This window comes from Aethalodelphis obliquidens, unplaced genomic scaffold (genome assembly GCF_003676395.1).
Source record: "Aethalodelphis obliquidens isolate GAN/ISIS:26980383/991018 unplaced genomic scaffold, ASM367639v1 scaffold22, whole genome shotgun sequence".
Lineage (NCBI taxonomy): Eukaryota > Metazoa > Chordata > Mammalia > Artiodactyla > Delphinidae > Aethalodelphis > Aethalodelphis obliquidens.
Window position 1 is genome coordinate 5,754,225 of NW_020837966.1, and position 25,574 is coordinate 5,779,798.

Genomic DNA, 25,574 nt, shown 5'->3' on the forward strand with positions numbered 1-25,574 from the left:
TCAAAAAAACAAAAAAAAAACCCCAAAACTAGAGTGTTTCTCAAACTTTAATGTGCCCATAAATCACCTGGGCATCTTGATAAAATGCAGATTCTGATTCAGGTCTGGGGTGGGGCTCGAGATTCTGCATTTCTAACGAGCTCTCAGGTGCTGTTGCTGTTACTGCCTCATGGACCACACGTTAAGAACCTTTGCTAGGAGATGTGCTAGTGGCTGAAGCAGACCGAAAAAAAATCATATTTCCTATGTCTCTACGGTCATGATGTCAAGTGGTGTCTTCATTCTAAGAGCAAACAAGTAAACTCAAGCACAATGTATCTTTAAAGTTCTTGTTTCCAAGTTATCTCACTGACGGTTAATAGGATGACTGTTCTGGCAGGAAAACCTTGTTGAACGCTATTAACTGAGGAAAATCAAGCAGATCTTCCCTTGGCCCAAGTTTCTGGAATAGCCCTGGGTCCTCTGAGGTTCAAAGGACAACACAGTTGAGCATATGCCTTCACCAGCACTCTCATCACTGATGCTTCTTGGGGTGGCCAGCCCACTGCAGGTGCGGCTGTGTTCTAGAGGCTGAGCAAACTGCTCACCTAGCCCACCAGCTGTGGCTGGGGGCCTCTTAAGAACTTGAGCACTACCTCCTCAGTCACAGGTTGCACGCTCCCAACCAGACAGGCACCTTAATAAAATCATCCAACTAATTCAATACTTTTTTTTTTTTTTAACTGCCTGGAGCTGGCTGCCTTATCCCGTTATGCAAACAGTACACAGTGAATTGCTGATAGCATCTCCTCACTGTTGCCAACATAAACCCTGCCAGGCCAGCAGAATTGAGCCCAGTGACTGTAAGCAACAATACTTGCATGGGTTTGTTTAAATAAACACAACTAACAACCGGTGAAAATGTTACCTCCTCCTATTGCTAAACCAGAGACTTCTGAAATTGAGTTCTTCTAGAAATAAAACCAAGTGTCAAGTGTAAGAAGTAGAAGGCAGCTGAGTGGAGAACACCCAGAAAACCAACTCTGTGTTTCTTCCACAAACACACATGCAGACATAGATTTTTGGACCACTAAAACTAAATCGACTGACTTACTTGTATTGTCTGTTTCTTGCCTCACAGTAAGGATTTTTCTTTCCTATTCTTCTCCCCTGCACTTTTGGGCATTTGTCCTTTGAGTCGGGTATAACATATTAAAGAAGTTTGATATCATTAAATAACATAAAATTACACATAACATATAAGAAGGAACATTAGTCTTTAAACCCAAACCCTAAAATAGAAAAAAAAAAATGCCAGTGGACAAGGGAAGAGAAATGGACATTTATTAAAGTAGAGAGATGATATTCAAGGACTAGGTAGGCTCCAGGGAGGGAGCCTTTGATGGACCACGTCAGAATGACTAATAAAACAAGATGGAAAAGCCATTTCCTGAGCAATGAGTGTTGGGAGAAAAGGAAGAGCAAACTGAGGACAAGCTAGCAGCACATATGCAGGGCCTCTTAGTCACTCTGGATAATGAGATGAGTGTATTTTTAAAAGAAGGAAAAAAGACATGACATCAAGACTATAAGAATAGGCAGCAGGAAGCTTTATTATGTTTCAAGAACAGCAAATCTTGTCTATTTGTACCAATTCTGTAGACTTGAAAACACCATTTTAGTCTTAAACTCAAGCTTTTTCCTTCCTTGAGAAGTTTTGGAATTTGAAGATAAACTTATCGATGCCTGGCAAAGATCTGCTCCAAGAAAAACAAGTTCGATTTTCATTACAAAAATTTCACAGTGGGAAACATACTTTGGAGTGGAGGGTATTATTTAAAAGACAAGTATCTTTTTGACCCCGAAATTCCTAAGCCAAGTTTGCAATTGAGAGTCCTCAGAGTTTCAATAATAAATTAAACCCAAGAGGGGGAATACACAGGATGCCACATTAGGTATTTCTCTCTAATTTTCCCAAAGTGATATTCCACAGTATTGTCTCAAGTTATCATCCGGAACCCATAAAAAGAATCTGCCCCAATTCAGGTAGATGCAACTGAGTTACCTATTAATTCTCTGGAATATTAACTCTCGGGGATGATTGTTTTAGGACTGTGACTTCTCTCTTGGCTGTGTATGCAGTATTCATTCTTATTAAGGTGCTTTCCTCCCCTCTCTCACATATATGAGATTTATGGATTTTTTTTAGTTGTTGTTACAGAAGGAAGACAAAATTCCTCCAAGTTCACCTTTACCAAGTTCTCACATTTGAAACTCCTCCACAGATGCCATATTTAAAAATTCCATCTTAAGGAACCATGGGATTTAGGCCAATTCATTGAATTTCTGACTCAGATTTATTCCTGCTGCCTGTTGTGGATGATTTTTATTCTTAAACCTTAAAACCTAAAACTCCACTTCAAAATTATAGTTCAAATATTTGTCTTCTCACCTCAGTTTTTCTACTCTTCAACTATAAAAATTTTGTACACACCCTGTAGAAATTTGGGAAAGTCAAAATAAAATGAAGAAAAAATGTCACTTATAACCTCACTTACAGAGAGGAAATCATTATTAATATTTTGTTATATTTTCTTTCAGTCCTTTAAATGAATTTTTTCATAGCAGTATCATTACTGTACATACAATTTTGTTTCCTGCTTTTAAAGTCATAACAATAAACATTTCCCCTGAATTAGCACTCTTCCTCAACAGCCCCTTATGGCTGCATAATATGCACTCACATGGATAAAACACAGTTTATACCAACGGTTCCACATAATTGGACATTTAGACTTTTTCCATTTTTTCTGTCATTATAATGACTGCTGCACTAAACATTTTTGTTCATAAATCTTAATCCACAGCTCTGATAACTTCTTTAGGATAAATTCCTAGAAGTGAAATTATTAGATCAATAGTCATAAATGCATTTATGATTCTTGACACAAATAGCTTTCCAGAAAGATGATCAAGTAACAATGCCACTGAACATTGGTGAGAGCATCAGTCCTACTGCACCCTCACGAGCATTTAAAGTTATCATTTTAAAAAAGGCTGATTAACTCTGCAGCTGAAAAACCTTAAATTTCCCATTCTTAGACTGACCTGCTGAGGTCAATGATTTCAAACGTTCCCTCAGTATCAGAATAATCTTCAAATACAATGTTAATTTTTCTCACATACAAGAATGCGAGCAAAACCACAAACATGAAAAGAATGTAGTCATTTGTTGGACGTTTTCATTGGGCAACTAAGGTGCTGTAGTTAAGAAGCCAAGAACAACCAGTATGATGTACCAGTCTGTGACCGTACCGAGAGACGCCCAGTACAGAGAGACACGAGCAAAGTAAATTCAGAACTGAATCCACTGCCAAACTTCACAAGATACATAAGATTTTAATTACCATAAGTCACACTTATCAGAAGGAATACATTAGAATGTTCAGGAATATATCCAGATTACATTTAAAATTCATTTAGGGCTTCCCTAGTGGTGCAGTGGTTAAGAATGTGCCTGCCAATGCAGGGGACACGGGTTTGAGCCCTGGTCCGAGAAGATCCCACATGCTGCGGAGCAACTAAGCCCGTGCGCCACAACTACTGAGCCTGCGCTCTAGAGCCCGCGAGCCACAACTACTGAAGCCCGTGCGCCTAGAGCCTATACTCTGCAACAAGAGAAGCCACCGCAATGAGAAGCCCGTGCACCGCAACGAAGAGTAGCCCCCGCTCACGGAAACTAGAGAAAGCCCACGTGCAGCAAAGAAGACCCAGCGCTGCCAAAAGTAAATAAATAAAAGAAATTTATTAAAAAATAAAATTCATTCAATAGCTTTTTACACAAGAAATTTTCTTTTTTTCTCCAAATTGGTGCATATTCCCATATACATCAGGTAAGTTTTTTTACTTAATGGCACATATACGCAAGAGCAAATGGTCTAGACTCAGTCTCTTATAACCCAAGGCCTAAACTGATCACCCTAGAACATGGAAAAGCATTAGATAAATGGAAACCTTTTCTACTATACTACAAATGGTTTGGGGTATCTTTCCCACATTCTCTTTCCAGGAAATTTGTCCCACTTTCCCCAATGTTGTCCACAGCTCCTGCTGAGTGGGTATAATATAACAGTAGCTGTAGCAAGGGGGGGAAGTATTTATTGAGCACCTACTATGTCACAGACCCAGTGCTAAATACTTAACATGAATTATTTAGTTTAATTCTCATAAGAACCCCATGAGTTGGATACATTTTTCAGATGGGGAAATCTGAGTTTCAGTAGGTTTACTTACTTGCCCAAGCTGGTGGGTCCCTTTGACCCTGACTCTCTGGCCAAAGATGACTGTACCAAGGGGGAGGGAAGCCCCTCTAGGAGCCAGCCAGAAGCCTGCCCACCACCTGTGAACCCCAACAAAAGAAAGAGGATCTGAAGCAATCAGGGTTTTCTTAGGGATTTGGGGATAGGGCAAACAACTGAGACTATCCCACGAGCTTTGGGAGAAAGAGCTGCTGAAAGACATGTCAGGTTGGATCAGAGCCGGCATCGTGACAAGCCCAACAATGGCACATACAAGAAGACACTGGGAGCAGGAACTGAATATCAGAAAGGTAAAAGCAGAGAGATAAAGAATGAAACTGACCCACAGAGAGAAATCCTGGGTTTCTGCAACTGTAATTCTCTTATTAAACAGCACTTTTCTTGAGGTAATGGGAGCAAGTGCCCGCTTTTTGCCAAGAGCTCTGTTTAAAATAACCACCAAGGAATTTACAGTGGAGTCGTTCCTCACTGGAATGGACTGTCATCAGCATCTACCCTGTGTAGCAAGTTAGCACCATTAATAACAAAAAACCAACACATGTGCCTCTTAATGAGATGCAAGTACCTGGATTCCTTTAGGATGTTTTCCTGCCCCAAAGTGCTTAACTTGAAACAAACCAAGTCTTTAGACCTAAATAACCAGTGTATAAGAAATATAAAGGACAAAGGGGCAAGTTAAATGACATCATAGGTAAGCAATCAGATAAACTAAAATGTGAGACCCATTCCACAAGCAATTGGTCTGGTCTTTTCAAAAAGTCAGTGTCAAAAAAAAAAAAAAAAGAGGGGCTTCCCTGGTGGCGCAGTGGTTAAGACTCCGAGCTCCCAATGCAGAGGGCCTGGGTTCGATCCCTGGCCAGGGAACTAGATCCCACATGCATGATGCAACTAAGAGTTCGCATGCCACAACTGAGGAGCTGGAGAGCCACAAGTAAGGAGCCCACCTGCCACAGCTAAGACCTGGTGCAACCAAATAAATAAATACTAAAAAAAAAGAAAGAAAGAAAGGGAGATGAGGGGATTATTCAAGGATTTAAAAGGACTAAAAAACACAGTAACAAAATGAAATCGTCATCCTCAATTGGATAAAAACCACCAAACAAAAAATCCAACCAGATGCAATGCATGGCCCTTGAATGGTTTTGGGGGAAACCAACTATAAAAGATAATTAGGGGAACTTCCCTGATGGTCCAGTGGTTAAGAGTTCGCCTTCCAACACAGGGAGTGCGGGTTCGATCCCTGGTTGGGGAGCTAAGATCCCACATGCCTTGGGGCCAAAAAACCAAAACATAAAACAGAAGCAATATTGTAAAAAATTCAATAAAGACTTTTAAAATGGTCCACATCAAAAAAGAAATCTTAAAAAAAAAAAAGATAATTGGGGAAATAGGAATATAGACTGCATGTTGGGGAATTAATAGTAACTTTATTAGGCTTGATAATGTAGGAAAATGTCCTTATTCTTAAGACATATGTATTGAAGTATTTAGAAGTGAAGTGTCGTGATTGTCTTACTTTGAAATGATTTAGTAAAATAAAGCCAAATTGTATAAACAGCTAGAGATAGATAAACAGGTAAAGCAAAATGTTAGCAATTAATTGTTGATTCTAGATGGTGGGTGTTCACTGCACTTATCTTTCAACTTTCCATATATTTAAAAGTTTTCATAATAAAAAGTTGAAAAAATAGCACACATAGTAAAAATAATAATCTTGGAAACCCCTTAGGAAGATACCTGGTGATGCCTGACAGCCCTTCTCTCAATAAACCACACTCAATAGTTCCTACTTTACTGCTATAACAAATATTGTACATACATCTTCAGTTTAGCCCCAGACGAAGCTGTTGCTTGTTTTTAGGGGAAATGCAGCACAAAAAGCCCCCATTAAGTTCTAGAATCACCATCAGCCCACTGGGATCGACAGAGGAAAAAGCAGGTTCACAATCCCATCTAACAATGAGTCGTAAGTTCCCGTCCCACCCTTTTTTCTATAAGTAAGTTTAGATGAACCTGCATAAATTAAATGCACATCTGATACAACTTCCTTGAACCTTCCTCAAAACAGAACTTTTAAACAAGTCCTCATCTGTCCATAAAAAAGTAATAGGCCTCATTCCCTCTTTTTTCCAAATGGATGTAAGGTCAAATCAGCCCTGAGGATATAAAAACACATTATGCATTAGCAGCGTTCTGGTGTATGGTATGTTTCCTCCTCCCTGAACGTGTGTTAACCAGGAGGTCACGGCAGTGGTGGTTCACGCTGCTGCATGGACCACCATTAGATGCTGCAGCATCTAATCCAGCTGGTTTTATTACCAGTACCATGTACAAGTCCACAGTAAGAGTCATGCTCAAAAAGGCTAGTCCAGGAGCTGTGTTCATTGAGATTTCCAGAGTCGGATGGCAGAAGGAGAGAGCCTGGGTGGGGGATGACAAATGTGGGAGGCCCAAAAATCAAGTAAGAGAAGAATTTTCATCATCAGGCCTAAATAAGATAGCCCATTTAAAAATGAGCTCTGTGCAATCAGGTTGTAATGAGCTTTTGCTTTTAGAGAATATTTATTTCAATTACTAAAGGTGAATAAGTTTGTGACAACTTACAAATAACAATATAAATATATTTCTATTATTTCTAATCAATAATAGAAATATCTTAAGTTATGTTAAGTATAAATAAGTGGTAAGTAGAATATGTGTGTGGTAAACATAGATAAGAAAGGGTGAAAGGAGCAAAAGATACCTACTATTCATGAGCCACCTGGTTACTGAATGTTTGTTGTGCACTAGATATGCATGAGACTTATGAGGTACTGACTATACAGAGGCACTAAATATATATGAGCACTTAATATACATGAGGACTTAATTTGGCTACCCACTGGAGACACCCTATTCTGGCCCCATGTGCCCTCTGCCCAAGAAACACAAATAAAATAGAAATTAGCCAGCTGTTCATCTGGCTAATTGCCAAGCTGCTACTGTTGACCAGGTATGTTTGTCTCTGTGTTTTTATGATAAAGCAAGTGTGTGTCATTGGCCCAGGGCACCTTCAGTCTGTGGACCTCTTGCCTGCACTTCAACTCTGGTCCTTGCAGCCACATCCGTGGGGAAGGCCGATGCAGTAGAGAGAAAGGGGACGTATTGGCATTGTGAACCCCAGGATACAGGTGAGGTCCTTCCGTCCTCTCTGTAGTATGTTAACTTACCCCATTTCTCCCCCTTGCTTCTCACTATGTTTCAACTGGTTTAATTGTACAGTGTGATCTGAGTATTTAAAGAAAAGGGTGAGGCACTATTTACCCTCACAATGAGCTAAACCTCGTCCAATCCATTAAGCGGGCCACATTATTGTGAAGAGGAAGAAGTTGACAGGAAAGAAGAAAAGTCGGTGACAGGACCATTACCAACCCCCATGTAAGACGCTTCAATTCCCATCCCCAGCTTCTGACATGGGCAGGCAACAGAATATAAAATCTAACACAGAGGGGAAAAGGAAAACTGAAGGGAAAGGTTCGGATTCAGAAAAAATTTTCCAAATTGCTGCATCCCCTCAGTTCTCAATATCACCTTCCCCTCCCACGCTTTCAAATAGCATCAGGGCCTTTTGGAGGTGATGAGATCACTGCCACAATATTGTTTGTGTAATAAAAGCTAAATTTGATTAGAATGAAAAATAAATACCTCCATGAAAAGTCATAAATGCAACAAAACACAAAGCAATACTGAGACTGAGTCTTGGGCCACCTTCTATTTAAGACCTAAATAGACATTTCTCCAAAGAAGACATACAGATGGCCAATAGGCATGTGAAAAGATGCTCATCATTGGGGCTTCCCTGGTGGCGCAATGGTTGAGAATCTGCCTGCTAATGCAGGGGACACGGGTTTGAGCCCTGGTCTGGGAGGATCCCACATGCCGCAGAGCAACTAGGCCCGTGAGCCACAACTACTGAGCCTGCGCGTCTGGAGCCTGTGCTCCGCAACAAGAGAGGCCGTGATAGTGAGTGGCCCCTGCTTGCCACAACTAGAGAAAGCCCTCGCACAGAAACGAAGACCCAACACAGCAAAAATAAATTAATTAATTAAAAACAAAAGTACCAATGCCACCGTGGATGTGAGGATTAGTCAATGCTTTAAAAAAAAAAAAAAAGAAAGAAAAGAAAAGATGCTCATCATTGCTAATTATTAGAGAAATGCAAATCAAAACTAAAATGAAGTACCACCTCACATCAATCAGAATGGTCAATTACTAAAAAGTCTACAAATAATAAATGCTGGAGAGGGGATGGAGAAAAGGGAACCCTCCTACACTGTTGGCGGGAATGTAAATTAGTGCAGCTGCTATGAAAAACAGTATGGAGGTTCCTCAAAAAACTAAAAATAGAGTTGCCATATGATCCAGCAATCCCATTCCTGGGCAGATACCCAGACAAAACTATAATTTGAAAAGATACATGCACCTCTATGTTCATAGCAGCACTATTTACAATAGCCAAGACATGGAAGCAACCTAAATGTCCTTTGACAGATGAATGGATAAAGAAGATATGGAATATTACTCAGCCATAAAAAAGAACAAAACAATGTCATTTGCAGCAACATGGATGGCCCTAGAGATTATCATACTTAGCAAAGTAAGTCAGTCACAGATACCATGTGATATCACTTATATGTGAAATCTAAAATACAACACAAATGAACATATCTACGAAACAGAAAGAGATTCACAGACATAGATAACAAATTTGTGGCTGCCAAGGGGTGGGTGGGGGGGAAGGATTGGGACTTTGGGATTAGCAGATGCAAACTATTCTATATAGAATGGATAAACAACAACATCCTACTGTAGAGCACATGGAACTATAATCAATATCCTGTGCTAAACCATAATGGAAAATATGAAAAATATATGTATGTATAACCGAATCACTTTGCTGTACAGCAGAAATTAACACAACACTGTAAATCAACTATACTTCAATACATTTTTAAAAAAATAAAATAAAAATAAAACCCCTAACTAAGCTCCAATACTTCCCAATGGCACAGAAATGAACTCAGCCATTTCAGAATGCAATTTTCCACGATCTGCTATTATTTCAATTAATACAGAGGACTATTATGTTTTATGTCTTATGAGTTTATTCTTGCTCCCAGATCAGATTGTGAGGACTGAAAAAAAAAAAGAAGAAGAGGAGTTAGAAGTTTTGTTTATCTGAAAGTCAGACCCTGGGAATCAGGATGATTACCCTTTACTCTGGGATGACAGATGGGAAAGACTTTTGTAGACAAGAAATGTTCGTATCTGCCTAGTGTCTCTCCCCTTCTTCTGGAAACTGCCCCTTCCCTCCCATGTTACTATGGTTACCATAGGAGCCAACATAGTGGTACAGCACAACGCCACACTGTGGTCACTGCTGATTGGTCTAGGAGTATCCACCCTACCCCGGCTGAACCAATCAAACCCCACCCCCCAGTGCTTTTGGATCTCAGAGAGAAAAGGCTGTCACTCTGCAGATGGCTACATTTCCACAGTATGGAGAAATGGAGGAAGTCAGTCTGCAGAGAAAATGCAGCAAACAACAGAGGAATTGGGAGCCCTCATGGGCTTCTGGTGCCTGGTTCCAGGGGCTTCTGAGATCCTGCTGCATTCCACGAGATATTCTTGAGATCTCTATAATTTTAAAAACTCTCCTTGTTTAAGCTAATTTGAGTTGAATTTCTATCACTTGCAACAAGATCTCCTAATTAACCTAAAAGATCACAGTCAAAAGCATCTTTTACCTTGTATAAATCTAGAAGAAAAAGAGAATAATTGAGTTGACAACTGCATAAAATAAACAAAGGCATCTATAAATTCTGCCTCAAAAGTGCAAAATTTGCACAGCTGGTACACAAGCCACTGTATGTCCCCACAGACCTCACATATGACCAAAAAAAGAAACTGCTTTTGAATCTAAAAATGAGCTTCAATGTGCCTGGCATATTTTTGGTGTCAGCAGATTGAGAATGACATGGGCTTTTCCTCACAGGTGTCAGCATCTCTCACAGGCTGGCTTCTCCACTGCCTGAAGGGAAATGAGACAAGAAGACTAAGCAGAAACGAGAGACAGTTTTTCCTTTTGAAGGGGTACCTCACATCAAAAAGGCATCTATTATAAACTCAAAATGGGTTGAAGACCTAAATATAAGACATGATACCATAAAACTCCTAGAGGAGAACATAGGCAAAACATTCTCTAATATAAATCGTAGTAATATTTTCTTAGATCAGTTTCCCAAGGCAAAAGCAAAAATAAACAAATGGGACATAGCAAACTTATAAACTTTTGCACAGCAAAGGAAACTGTCAACAAAACAAAAAGACTACCTATGGAATGGTAAAAAATATTTGCAAACGATGCAACCAGCAAGAGCTTAATTTCAAAAATATACAAGCAGCTCATAAAACTCAATATCAAAAAAACAAACAACCCAATCAAAAAAAGGGCAGAAGGGACTTCCCCAGTGGTTAAGACTCCGCACTTCCAGTGCAGGGGGCGTAGGTCTGATCCCTGGTCAGGGAACTAAGATCCCACACGCCGAGTGGCCAAAAAAAAAAAAAAAAAGGCAGAAGACATAAATAGACATTTCTCCAAAGAAGACATACAGATGGCCAACAGTCACGTGAAAAGATGCTAAACATTAGAGAAATGCAAATCAAAACTACAATGAGGTATCACCTCACACTGGTCAGAATGGCTATCATCAAAAAGTCCACAAATAATAAATGCTGGAGAGGGTATGGAGAAAAGGGAAACTTCTTCCTACACTGTTAATGGGAATGTAAATTGGTGTAGCCACTATGAAAAACAGTAGAGAGGTTGCTTAAAAAACAAAAAATAGAGCTACCATATGATCCAGCAACTCCACTCCTGGGTATACATCCAGAAAAGACTAAAACTCTAATTTGAAAAGAAAAAATATATATATATTCACACACACACACACACACGCATGCACACGCACACACACACACGGGAATATTACTCAGCCATTAAAAAGAATGAAGTATTGGAGTTGCAGCAATATGGATGGACCTAGAGAATATTGTACTTAGTGAAGTAAATCAGACAGAGAAAGATATATATTATATCACTTATATGTGGAATCTAAAAAATAATACAAATGAATCTATATTCAAAACAGAAATAGACTTAGACATAGAAAACAAAATATGGGTACAAAAGGGGAAACAGGTGGGGAGGGATAAATTAGGAATATGGGATTAACAGATACTCACTACTATACTAAAATAGATAAGCGGGCTTCCCTGGTGGTGCAGTGGTTGAGAGTCCGCCTGCCGATGCAGGGGACACGGGTTCGTGCCCCGGTCCGGGAAGATCCTACATGCCGCGCAGCGGCTGGGCCCGTGAGCCATGGCCGCTGAGCCTGTGCGTCCGGAGCCTGTGCTCCACAACGGGAGAGGCCACGACAGTGAGAGGCCCGCGTACCGCAAAAAAAAAAAAAAAAAAAAAAAAAAATATATATATATATATATATATATATATATATAAGCAACAAGAATTTAATGTATAGCACAGGGAATTATATTCAGTACCTTGTAATAACCTATAATGGAAAATAATCTGAGAAGTATATATATATATAACTGAATCATTTTGCTGTATACCTGAAACTAACACAGTATTGTAAATCAACTATACTTCAATAAAAAATGAAAATAAAAAATACAATCCAAGGAAGTATAAGGGAATTAAAAGGGATTTGGGGTGATGAAAAGTTTACCATAGAATTGTCCCTTGTTTTTAGCACTTTTAAAAAGTTGGTGATGTCTTACCTCCTTTGAAGACAAAGTATGTGTCATCAGCCTTGTTTTAAAGAGGTAGCAGGCTTCAACGGCCTGGGGACAGACTGTCCCAAGTTCAAATGCTGGCTCTGCCACTTACTATGGCTGTGATTTTAGGCAAGTGAGCAGATGTGGGCTCAGTTTCCTCATCTTTGAAATGGAACAGATACTATCTACCATGCAGGACTGCCACAGCCTTGCTTGGAGCTGATGTTAAATAATGTAGGTAAATGTACATACAAACAGAGGCTGTGAGAGAAGAGAAAGCCATGCCACCTTCTTTTGCAAAAGAGAGGTGAGGCCACAGTAAACAATGACCAGGCCAGGTGTGTGCTGAGTATTAGAGACTCTGTCACTCTAATGAGTTGTGAATTTCAAAGCATTTTAGCCTGATCATCAAGAAACATTCGGCTGCACTTCTGAATGCAACTTCCTTCCAAACACGGGGCCTGGGATGGGTCGGACAGCCTGCAGCAGGCACAGGACCTATTGTCTGAAGACGTGGATCTGCTCCTGATCTCTTGGCTTGACCCTCACAGTGGTCAGCAATATTTCCTGTCTGTCTAGGAACTGGACTTCCTTTGGTGACAGTACCAAGCTCTTCCTTGGAACAGGAGGTTAGTATTTAAAATAGCATTAACTGTGCCAGGAATGATAGGAATATGTACCAAAAAAGTGCATAGAGAGAAGGCTGGGCAGGGAACTATAGATGCTTGGGGTGTGGGAGAGAAGGCCAAATGTCCATGCAGGAAGGAGCTGGGGCAGGCTGGATGTGGTGGGCTGATAGCGGGCCAGCCTATGTGAGAAGTGTCCCTTTCAAAGGCCAATAAGGGCCATTTTCGGCCCCAGCAGGATGAATAAGCCTCAACAGGCTTTGAAAAGCTTTCAAATCAATCTTTTTACAGATTCTCATATACGTAACTACTTTCTACCATCAGAACTGTATCCATATGTACATGGATAATAGAACTCTGAAAGTGGCTAAAAAATGAGGACCTTTGCCCTAAAAAATGTGATGTGCTTCCCAAACCCTGCACTAAATTTCAGGCACCCACTGACCCCCCAAATATCTGGACACCCCACTAAGAGGGATTCCTTACTCACCTGACAAGGGTGCAAGAGGCTGCAGGCATGGATGGCACTTGTGTTACCCATGCCATATAACCAGGCGGGGGTCATTTGAAAACACAGGTGTCTACTATCATGTTTAGGGACCTTTTGTTTTTAACCTCTGTTAAGCAGCTCTGTCATATGCCTCCTACTCTGACATTTTGCAATGACAAAATAATTTGTTTACATATACATCTACTAGATGTTAAGGTTCACAAGATCAAGACTGTGTCTTATTCAATTTCGTGTCTTTATGATTGAATAAATGCTTATTGACATTTTATTTAAAAAAAAAGAAAGAAAGAAAGAAAGAAAGAAAAACAACAAGAAACTGTTCCTTGGAGCAAATGTCCCTTCCCCACTTCCAGTGGCTCTAGTGGAACTGCCAATCACGAAACACTGTCCACCCAGCTCCCTTAGGGGAGCACGTAAACAAGGCCTGTCCAATACTCTTGACCACAGTGATTGGCCAAGGTATGGCTATGTGACTGGCCAAGGTATAGCTATGTGACTGGAACCAGGTCAATAAGAGTCCTATGCTGGGATTTCACATCTGGATTCTGGAAGCATAAACTTCTCTCTTTCCTCTGGAAAAGTATGGCTGTTTGTGGTTATCCCCTCCCTCCAAAAAGTCCATGTGCAGTAGGAGAAGACCAAAACCCCAAGAGTGACAAAGTTGAGAGAGCATACCTGGATACAGTGGTATCTGAAGCCTACCCATCAGTTTCCCTCAGTCAAATGAACCAATCAATTCCCCTTTCTCCTTGAGATTGTTTTGATTGAGTTTCTATCACTTGTAGCCAGAAGAGTCCTGACTAATACACTAAACCTTATTTTTCTCATCTGAAAATTAAATAGTTAGTTAGGGCTACAATGTTCAAAGTCCCTTCCAAAGCCCCAGAGTTTAGAAATTTCTTACCAAATGGCTTAGGCAAGGGTAAAGACCAGGCACTGGAGAAAGAGACAAGACCAGCATGGCCCTGAAATTTGGTTGATATTTAAAATTCAAATCTCAGATCTGGCACCTAAAACAATGCCTCACACATGGTAGGTCTTGTTAAGCATTCTTAAGTTAACTACAGGCAATGGCAGGTGTTGTGGTCCAGAGATTTTCACATTTCTAGGATGAGTTTCCTCCCTGAGTCTGTCTCTGTGACCCTCTTTTTCAGCTTACTGGAGGAGCTGTAGCAAATATTTTCACAAGGAACGGTGGAAATTCTGAGCTGAGCGCTGCCCCAACCAGATCCAGAAGAGATGTCTCAGAGCAAGACACCTCCCAGGGTCCCACCTCTCTGAGGGTCCTGCTTTCTTATTCTCCCCATTCTGTTCTGGTTTCACTCATGATGTTCCCACCAAAACTCTCCCAACCAAAACCATCCTCTTGGCTTCTCTCCATGAACATCTCTGTAGCACCCATGGTCTGGTGAGAGATGGCACAGCACCACCCCTTGCCCAGGAGGGTGGGGAAATCCCATAGGGTTGGTAACACCCAGGGCCTCTGTCTCCTTAGACGAGCATGAGAACCAAAGGACACAACCTACAATTAACAACGTCAACTCATGAGAGGACTGAACCGCTTGGTAGGTAGAAAGGATGTGTCATCCAAGTGTCACCAGCCCTTCCCGAGGCTCTCTGCGGACAAAAACTCCAGCCAAAAAAAAGGAAAACCACAAATGCAACTCCTAATACCTTGAGAAGTCATGCAGATCTGCAGTGAATGTTTCCAGGGAGGATGAGGAGGGGGTTACAATACATTCATTCAGCAAGACTTTCCTTAAAATTTTTTGGAAACATCCTTCTTTTCCCAGAATGCCTATTCCTTAAGACACTGACCACTCCCTTCGCTCCCTCGTGCCCTGTCCCCGGCTCCCTCCTTGGCCCTCATGTGTCTCCCTCTTCACTTCTCATCTAGAGCCATGTGGTTCCTTCTCCTCTTGCCTTTTCCAACCCATTTCTTATCACCTCTTCTCCCCACTCCCACCCCCAAACCCCACAAATGTCCAGGACCTGGGTGAGCTAACACAGGATGCTTCTTCTTTACAAGCTAAAGAGGAATGGAATTGCAAATGCTTCTAATGGTTTCCTCTGCCATGTATATAAACATGGGAAATTTGCGAGCATAGAGATTCTAAAACCTTCCTTTCCAAATAAAGAAGAAAAGGAAGAGTTCACAGAATGCGTGCCTTGCCCTAGCACAGCCTGCACAGTTCATTCTAGCAGGCCCGAGAGTCACATTTCATTATAGAAAATGTATCAGCTAGAGAATACCTCCAACGTCCTCCTCCCGGCACTCTGGGTGCTTCTTGTCTTCAGTTCCAATTACCATAATGATGGTTACAGAGCGTGTCCTGGCTGGGAGTGAGGGTGTTTCCACTTAGTTGGGTTTCCTTCCTCCCCCACCATGTCATGGAGGATTATGCTCCAAGTGACACAGAGATGATTTGGCCACAGAGGAATCTGGCAATTGACCAGGCCCTGAACCATCTCCCTCTGGTGTATCTTGAGGTCAGTTTGTCTAACTTTACCAAGAAGCTACAGGGCCCGGAAGAATCAAAGCAAAGACAAGAGACCAAGATCAACACAACAATTGACCTGCCTAACAGACTCTAGTCACTTTGACACTTTAACCATTTGGGAAAATCTTATGAGCTGGCTAAGAATTTGAGGGCTGAAAGGAAACTGAAGTCAACAAAGCATTAGATTCTGTCATCTATTTGGTTGCAATTAGCCAGGGGCACTTTGTTTGTTTGCTCCCCTGCAGCAATTACTAATGTTAAATGTTACCCCTGCAAGGCTACAACTGACAGAGGGTCCCTTAAACCAAGTGTGCATCTAACAGGTTCCTTTTCAGCAGCAAGTTCTATAAACCAGACTTGTGCTTAAAAGTTCATAAAATATTTTTCAAGGACAAACAGTTTAAGAGGTCTCACAGCCATAGGGAGGGTAATCAATTGTCCCAGCTTGCCCGGGACTGAAGTTTCCCAAGACATGGGACTTTCAGTGCTAAAACCAGGACAGTCCCAGGCAAACTCAGGGCAATCTCTACATGTACCCCAACCCTAGGCTAGTGACTACTGTTGAATCAGAAGGAAGGGTGGGGAACACTGAAAGGAGGGTAGAGAGGGAGAGAAAATAAACACCTTCAGAACAGCCAAGTGCTCACAGAAGGTTCAATTTCTCTGTAGTTCAAAATCAACTACAAATATCAACTGTTCCAAAGTGTGTATAAACTGTTTTGTCAACAAAGGACTTAGGGCCAATGACTTTGGGAAATGCTCCAAACAAAATCCCATCAGGTCTCCTTCACGTAGTCTCTATGCACATCAACCCATCAAAGGTTCTGAGAAGTCCTGGAGTGGTGAACATATTTAATTTGGTGCTCTCAGGGTGTCCCAAGTTTATGTGACCACACAAGATTTTTTCACTTAATGGTTATGATCATGCAACTGAACATACTTTGAGAAATGGGGATCTTCTCCATTTATGGATATGTGTCAACAAATTTCTCTTCGTACTCAGTGAAAAGCATGCTGAAACTTAGCTAAAAGAGAGCCAGGATCGATCGATCTATCTATCTATCTATCTATCTATCTATATATATATATTTTTTTTTTTTGTGGTACACGGGCCTCTCACTGCTGTGGCCTCTTCCGTTAAGGAGCACAGACTCCGGACGCTCAGGCCCAGCGGGCATGGCTCACGGGCCCAGCTGCTCCGCGGCACGTGGGATCTTCCTGGTCCAGGGCACGAACCCGTGTCCCCTGCATCGGCAGGTGGATTCTCAACCACTGCGCCACCAGGGAAGCCCCAGGATCTATATTTTTAAAAAGACATCTGAGGAAAATGACTGAGATGTATGTAGGATATAAAAGATGAATCAAACCAGTAAAAACTGTGCTGAAAAGACTAAAGACCTGAACTTGAAACATAATCTGAATTGAATTTTGTGTCTGATAGATGTAAGAGATTTTTTTTCTTTCTTTCTTTTTTTTTTTTTTTTAATTTTTGGCTGCGTTGGGTCTTCGTTGCTGTGTGTGGGCTTTTTCTGGTTGCGGCGAGCAGGCTTGTCATTGCGGTGGCTTCTCTTGTTGCGGAGCACGGGATCTAGGCATGCAAGCTTCAGTAGTTGTGGCACACAGGCTCAGTAGTTGTGGCTTGCGGGCTCTAGAGTGCAGGGTCAGTAGTTGTGGTGCACAGGTTTAGTTGCTCTGTGGCATGTGGGATCTTCCCGGACCAGGGCTCGAACCCGTGTCCCCTGCATTGGCAGGCAGATTCTTAACCACTGCAACACCAGGGAAGCCCCTAAGAAATTTTTTATTCATTCATTCATTCCATTTATTCATTCAAATTAATTAAGCATGTATGTGCCAGGCACTGTGCTAGGCCCAGGGATATTGCAGTGAACAAGAGAGAGTGATAAGGTCTCTGATGCTTGGGGCTTCCAATCTTAAATTTCACTAAGTATTAAGTAACAATCTTAACAATGAGAAAAAAGTACAGGGGTCCATAGGAGGTGTCTCTAGGTCAGATTCAGGAGGCAGACATGATGCATTCCCACAGGAGGTGATGTCAAGGCTTAGACCCAATGGATAAAGTGGGTGGGCCAATGCAGTGTGTGTAGGAGTGTAGTGCTGGGCAGCAGGCGACAGTGTTCTGGGCAGAAGGAATAACACATGCAAAGGCCTGTGAAACAGAGCTCAGAGCATTCTCTACACAGGCAAAGGTCTTGTTCCTGAAGTCAGAGGTAGAATTCATTTTAACACACAGAAGGGCCTCCATACACCTTGACTATTATTATTATCATAATCACATAAAGGAAGAGAACTCTGCATCAAGGGGAGGTTAAATCTGACCCTTCCTACACATCAAGGGTCTACGGCTTTGTGATCGGGAGAATTCTATGATTCCCTTTAGAGTCTGTTTAAAGCTTATAGACCTCTCCTCTTGTAAAGTTCCTGCAAAGTCATAAATCTACATATGAATAGACTGTACATTTCTGATTTCTTTTTCCTTCACTGTGCACCGGTTCCCTTTTTGTTCCCCCAAAACAGCCACAATGCCCACTTCATCAACCTTGACATCTCTTGGCTTCTTTACCAGATGCTTCCAGTAACCCAAGACCTACAGGGCAAGCAACGTCAACGGGTGCTTAGCGAGCCACTTAGATTTTTTAAATTAAACCACAAGTGGTGATGCAAACATGACTTCCCTGAGTGGTAAAGCACAGAAGCTTGGTGGAGACTTTGATTAGTAAAGCCAACCTCGGCAGTGTCCTCTCTGGAGCATCCGGAACAGGACATATAACGGCTGGGACCGTCCAGGGAAAACACTTACCCCTCTGAAATTCCAGGCTTTAGGAGACGGAAACGTGGGAAAGTTGTTTTGCCGCTGCCGTTTAGGCCTGGAAGAGGACAAAAAAAAGAAAAAAAAAAAAAAAAAAGACGATGTATTCATTATTCATTGGTTAGCTCTTCAGAGGAAATCACCAATTTCAGATGTAGCTTTGTCAAAAAGAGAGATGCTTGGAGAAATGGTCCAGGCAGGTGAGGCAGCTATTGTTTTCTACAGCTCTGCAATCTTTAGCAGCCAAACTCACTGCAAACTCCTTCCCAGGCCCCCAGGAGGAAAGCTCCAGAGTCCCTTAAAAAAGTCAAAAATTAAAAGATAAAAGAAAAGAAAATCTAAAATTCAACCTGGATGAGATCAAAAAAGCCAGACCAAACTCCAATCTTGATCTTTATTTCTCACACACAAGCAGTTCCCAAAGGGATGTCATCAGATGATGTCTGCAGCTTCGGCGGAGCCTGGAACCCTCCCTTGTTGCTCAGTTGCTGGGGAGTTCCTGCACCTCCACTCAGGCCACACTGGAGCTCTAAACTCTTACAGGGACGACTGACAGGACATGCAGGCGCTGCCTAACAAGTTAGAACTGGCTTTCTCGCCTATTAATCTCTCCCCACAAATCAACCGCCTTAGATGTGATGGAGGCAGCTTCAAGTCGCATCTGCACAAGCGGCAGGTAACCGGTACAGAAAAGGAAAGATGCAGCAAGGGGGCTGGGCGGCTCCAGACACACCAGGAACACCTTACTTCTGTCTTGTAAAGTGAATCCAATTTTGTAGCTGCCAACATACCCACAAGGATACCTCTTACAATGTTTTTATGGAGTGGTAAATTACTCCTCCCCAAAATGCTACGTCTGTCCATATGGACATTCAAATGTCATGTTTGCTTGAAGTACCACTTCACTGAAAAACATCCCTGAAAAAGGTCCACTTTGCACTTGCCCTGAGGTTTTAGTCACTGATGTGCCAAAGGGTGGTGGTGCTGGTTTTTTAACATGATACTCACACTTTTTCTTTGACCTCCCTACCACAATCAGCAGGAATGCAAGGCAGGATGCTTGTAGTGACCACTGCACAGGCTCTGCAGTATGTCAGGCCTGATAAAAATCTGGACTGACTCTACCAGGCATAAGAGATAAATAAACAAAATACAACATAATTAGAATAATAGCAGCAGCTGACAGGTACTGGGTATTTAAAACAGCAAATGCTAATACTTTATGTAGTTAATCTCACTGACTCTCCACTGGGAGCTGAGGTTCACTATTGTACCCATTTTACAGATAAGAAAACAGACACCTAAGGATATTAAGTGACTCAACTATCACCATACAAGTGAAATCAGGATTCTGTTCTCAGGTGTCTGATCTCACACCCCATGGTGTTTTATGAGCTGTGTGACCCTGAGCCCGAGGCTTAAGCTCTGGAGCTTTCATATTCCTATGTGCAGAACGAGAAATAATACCCTGTACACAGAGTCAAGATGAGATGTGGGTTCTAACTCCAGTGCTGTCACTGCTAAGTTCTCAACAGATGTCAGCATGGTGCCCACCCCACCCCCAACCTTCCCTCTCCCACCCCTCCAAATCCTGGCTCCAAGGACAGCCTTCAATCAGGGACAGAGGATTGACACAGCAGAGCTGGGACAACTCACCAAAACAGAGGGGAACTCTCTCCTGCTGATGTGTCTTTATATCCAACCCCATTCTTCTGCATCCTCCTCCTCCCCCACATGTACAATAAAAACCCAGGCTAATAACTTCTCAAGACAAACAGAGAAAACGTGGGTGGTTATTTAGATTTAATACTCTTCTCTTATTAAGTTAACATGTTGGTCTAAGCTCTTCTGAAAAGACATTTCTCCCTTAAAAAAAAAAACCACAAAACTTAGAATTCAACAATACTTCTCCCTGGATACTGCTCCCTCTCCTCCCAGGTTATAATTGGGCTTTGCTCTCCTAATTATTTGATGAGCTTCATTGCTTCCGAAGCAACAACATATACCAGAACATTCCTAGTCAATGTGCCCCTGTTTTGTATGTTGCAGTCCACAGAAAATGAAAATCACAATAATTAACAGTGACTGAGTTACATGATGTGCCAGGAGGGACTGTTCTAAGTACTCTGCCTACATAATCTAAGTCTGAGAATAACAATTAGATGGGTTATTATGTTAGGCTATACTCTAACGTTAATACATGATATATAGGTAGCATTATAATGGTGTTATACATTATCATATTTTATATATTTATATGTATGGCGTTACATATATTTAAATAAATAACGTTGTATCATAATATGTTTTCATATAATATTATGGTATAATGGGGATATTATCATTACCCTATTTTACAGATGGGCTAAACCGAGGCTCAGAGAGGTTAAACCAGATGCCAGAAGTCACACAGCTGGTAGGTGGCTAAGGTGGGATTCATACCCAGATATGTCTGACTCCAGATTCAGGGGATGTAGCCCCTCTCAAATAGAGAGAAGCCCCACCATACAGGGCTTCCATGCATTTGGAAGAATGCAGCCTGGGGGTTCCCTGTGGGAGGGCACCAGTTTAGCAGGGCCTCACACTAAGAGGCCTCATAGGCAAAGAAAAAGCATCAGAGCAAGTCTGTCAATCCAGGGCACTCTTGGGCAACTCGGTCACACCCCCCTTGGCTGGGGAAACTGCCAGGAAACCTACCTAGAAGACGGCTGTCTCTAACTGGTGCTTCCCCCACCCCTGCGTTCCACCACCTGCCAGGCTTCCAGATCATTCACATTGGCTGGAGTTCCTTTTAACTATCTAATCTGGCATCATAAGTCGTCCCCAGCCAAACACTACCACCCACGTGGTTTTGAAGGACAGCTTCGGGGAGTACAAGGCACCCTCCTGAGAAGACTGTGAGGGAACTGGCAGCATAAAGGACAGCAGCTCAGAAGCCTGTGAAGGCCAGGTCCTCATCACAGGAAGGGCAATCAGTCCTGGGTATATTTCTTCTGTTTTAGAAGCAACTTCTTTGCACTGTCAGCAAAAGTCCAAGGGAGAAAATGGCACTTGGTTCTACAGGTTTCTCAGACACAAAGATATGCAGTTGGACTTCCTGACAGGGCTGGGAGGAGTTACCTATAGTGTGTCCAGTCCTCAGGCCCCTAAGTGAACCAGGTCTGTGCACGGTGTGTACACACGTGGTTAGGAAGCACAGCCCATCCACAGATGTCAGAAGGGCAACGCTGACCAGTCGTCATCCACCTCCACCTCCACGGGGGAGCTGATGGGAGCCAGGGCTGGGCAAGCAGCAGGAGAGAAAGTGCCAAGACAGGAGGCACAGATTCTTGACTGGAAGGAGGTTACAACCTTAGGAAAGGTTGGAAAGAAAAGTTATAAACTCTCCACCCTCGGGAGAGCTCATAGTAGAAATGGAGAAATGCCCACAGTAAGAGTGAAAAGTCAGGATTCAAGGTGCGTTTAGGGAATGATCTCCGATTCAGGTGTGTGTGTGACTGGAATCAGAGAGAATAAGCTCAGCGGATTAACAGGATGTATTTTCCCATCACATGAAAACAAGTGTGACTCTTTCCCAGCGCCTTGAGAAGAGGGTTGATGACCATTTCCACAGCATCTCCCAGGAGTGTGGGTTTCAGGTTGCGTCTGCTGCCTGCACTGTGGGGACTAAGAGTCTGGTGTTCGGGGTGGAACTGACTTGGGGCACCCAGAGTGCCTCCCTCCCTTTCTTGCTGGAGGACTTCAACTAGGCTACTTACTTTTTACTCCCCTTGAGCCTCCATTTTCTCGTCTGGAAAGTGGGGAGAATAATCCCTTTTTACAAAATTGAAACATTAATGTACCATAAAAGAAGTAAAAAGGAATAAAAGATGGTTGATTAAAAAAATAATAACGGGGCTTCCCTGGTGGCGCAGTGGTTCAGAGTCCACTTGCCGATGCAGGGGACATGGGTTCGTGCCCCGGTCCGGGAAGATCCCACATGCCACGGAGTGGCAGGGCCCGTGAGCCATGGCCGCTGAGCCTGCGTGTCCGGAGCCTGTGCTCCGCAACGGGAGAGGCCACAACTGTGAGAGGCCTGCGCGCAGCAAAATAATAATAATAATAGTAACGTACTATACAAACGTTTGGCAGAGAGTCTGGCCCTTAATAGCTGCTCAAATTAGCTGTCATTATTATTGAGAAAATGCCTTCTTTAAACCAGTAAAGGGGATATTACTTATAATTATCATTGGCAAGGCTCATGCTGGAGAGACAATGAAATATACATCTAATTCTTACAGATTGGGTAACATATAAGTAAAATAAAACAAAGGCTTTAAGGTGCTATGAATATTTTGTTAGGTGACAACAACATAGCCCTAAATATGAACATGATGTAACTCTGAAAAGAGCCCGCCTTCCCATTCTAATTTCCTGCCCCTCTTTTCCTTTTCAAAGATTACTACCTTTGCCAGCATGTTTTATATGTTGTAAATATTTTAATATCTTAACTGTCAACCCAGAGCATATTGCTAAAAAACTTTCCTTGGATTTCTTTTCTTTTGTTTTGCCTCTCCCTCTTTCTCCATGAAGACAACTGTAGCATTACTAGGAAAATCAAACAGCTACACTTTATAGGAGAAATTAATGCCAGTTACTTTTATTCTCGTTGGACCACTTAAGATATGGTGGTTTCACATGAAAGAATGCCCAACATCACTAATCATTAGAGAAATGCAAATCAAAACTACAATGAGATATCATCTCACACCAGTCAGAATGGCCATCATCAAAAAATCCAGTAACAATAAATGCTGGGGAGGGTGTGGAGAAAAGGGAACCCTCTTGCACTGTTGGTGGGAATGTAAATTGATACAGCCACTATGGAGAACAGTATGGAGGTTCCTTAAAAAACTACAAATAGAACTACCATATGACCCAGCAATCCCACTACTGGGCATATACCCTGAGAAAACCATAATTCAAAAAGAGCCATGTACCAAAATGTTCATTGCAGCTCTGTTTACAATAGCCCAGAGATGGAAACAACCTAAGTGTCCATCATCGGATGAATGGATAAAGAAGATGTGGCACATATATACAATGGAATATTACTCAGCCATAAAAAGAAACGAAATTGAGCTATTTGTAATGAGGTGGATAGACCTAGAGTCTGTCATACAGAGTGAAGTAAGTCAGAAAGAGAGAAACAAATACCATATGCTAACACATATATATGGAATTTAAGAAAAAAAAAAGTGTCATGAAGAACCTAGGGGTAAGACAGGAATAAAGACTGTGTCCTACTAGACCTACTAGAGAATGGACTTCAGAATATGGGGAGGGGGAAGGGTAAGGTGTGACAGAGCGAGAGAGAGGCATGGACATATATACACTACCAAACGTAAGGTAGATAGCTAGTGGGAAGCAGCCACATAGCACAGGGAGATCAGCTCGGTGCTTTGTGACCGCCTGGAGGGGTGGGATAGGGAGGGTGGGAGGGAGGGAGACGCAAGAGGGAAGAGATATGGGAACATATGTATATGTATAACTGATTCACTTTTTGATAAAGCAGAAACTAGCACACCATTGTAAAGCAATTATACTCCAATAAAGATGTTAAAAAAAAAAGATATGGTGGTTTCTTTTGCTTAAATGCCGTTTTAGTTTCTGTTTTTGGTACATAATCAAGCATCAACTGGCAGGTGTTTAGCCAGGTAAAGACCCAATTCTTCCTGGAGAAGTTCACTGGAAAGAGATAGTTTGCAGAATGGAAGTCTCATCACTTTGGCTTGTCTCTCTCTTAAATGAAAGTACAAAGGCACCACTCGGTACCATGTTTCTGTGGTTCAATGAGTCATGTCAGCTTCATGCTACTCATGCCATGACTGCAAGTCCAGCTCTTTACTTCCTGATAAATATTGGGAAAAAAGAATCACAGAACCTCAGAATGCTCAGCTGGCAGTAGTTGCATCCTCTCTGCAACAGTCCCGTTGAGAACGCACCTGGAAAGACAGCTCTCATCCCTTGGAGAACGGGTCTGTACCTCTTTATGTATAATGGGCTCACACATTAATTTCTCCACCAATATTTACTGAGCACCTACTGTACACCAGGCACACTGCCACACGTTACAGAGACAGTGGTGAACAAAACAGATCCAGTTCCTGCTTTCGTGGAGCTTGCAGAAGAGCAGCCAGACCAAAAATTGAGAGAGACAGAGAGAGATTACAACATGGTAAGTGTTTTTTTAAAAAAAGAGTGGTCATGGGGAGTGCCAAAGTGGCTCAATCAAGGATTGAGGAGCCAGAAGAAAGACTCAGCCAGGCGATGAGAAAAAGGAACTGTAGGCCAGGCCACAGGAAAGGCATGCTCAAAGTGCAGGAGGTAAAAAAACGGATCTTTGAAAAGATTAACCAAATAGACAAAACTGGTAAAGCTGATCAAGTTAAAAGGGGGTGGGGAGAACACTGATAAATACTATTACAGATGGAGGCACAGAACTACAGACACAACATCAAGTAAATGACAAAAGAATGCTATCAATGACTTGATGCCATTACATTTGAAAACTTAAACAAACTGCATATATTCCTTCAAAATATATAGCTTATCAAAAATATCTCAAGGAGAAATAGAAAACCTAAAAAGCTCAATAACTAAATAAAAAAAAAAAAAAAAAGCAAGCACCAGGCCGGACAGTTTTGCTAATGAATTCTACAAAACCTTCAAAACAACAGATCATTCCAATCTTATACAGACTGTTCCACAGAAGATAAAAAGAGTCCAGAGTTAAGAAGTAGAGACGACACATTTGAACAATTGGAATTAAAGTATGACAATTGAAATGTCTGTAAATAAGGAAATGGATTAAATGAAGCTATATTCATTCTTAATAATGGAAGACCATATAGAACTATATATTAATGAAAAATCTTCAAAAAAAAGGAAGAAAAAAGAATGAAAATCCAAGTTGGAGGAGATATGCATATG

General features: G+C 41.8%; 1 protein-coding gene across 1 annotated transcript in view; it reads right to left on the bottom strand.

Annotated features, from left to right (window-relative positions):
• Window positions 1-25,574, bottom strand: part of ARHGEF3 (Rho guanine nucleotide exchange factor 3) — a 272,463-nt gene that overhangs the window by 189,058 nt on the left and 57,831 nt on the right. The window contains exon 2 of the mRNA XM_027121139.1: window positions 18,594-18,660. Coding sequence (XP_026976940.1) covers window positions 18,594-18,660 — 67 coding nt within the window. The remainder of the gene's footprint in view (window positions 1-18,593; window positions 18,661-25,574) is intronic.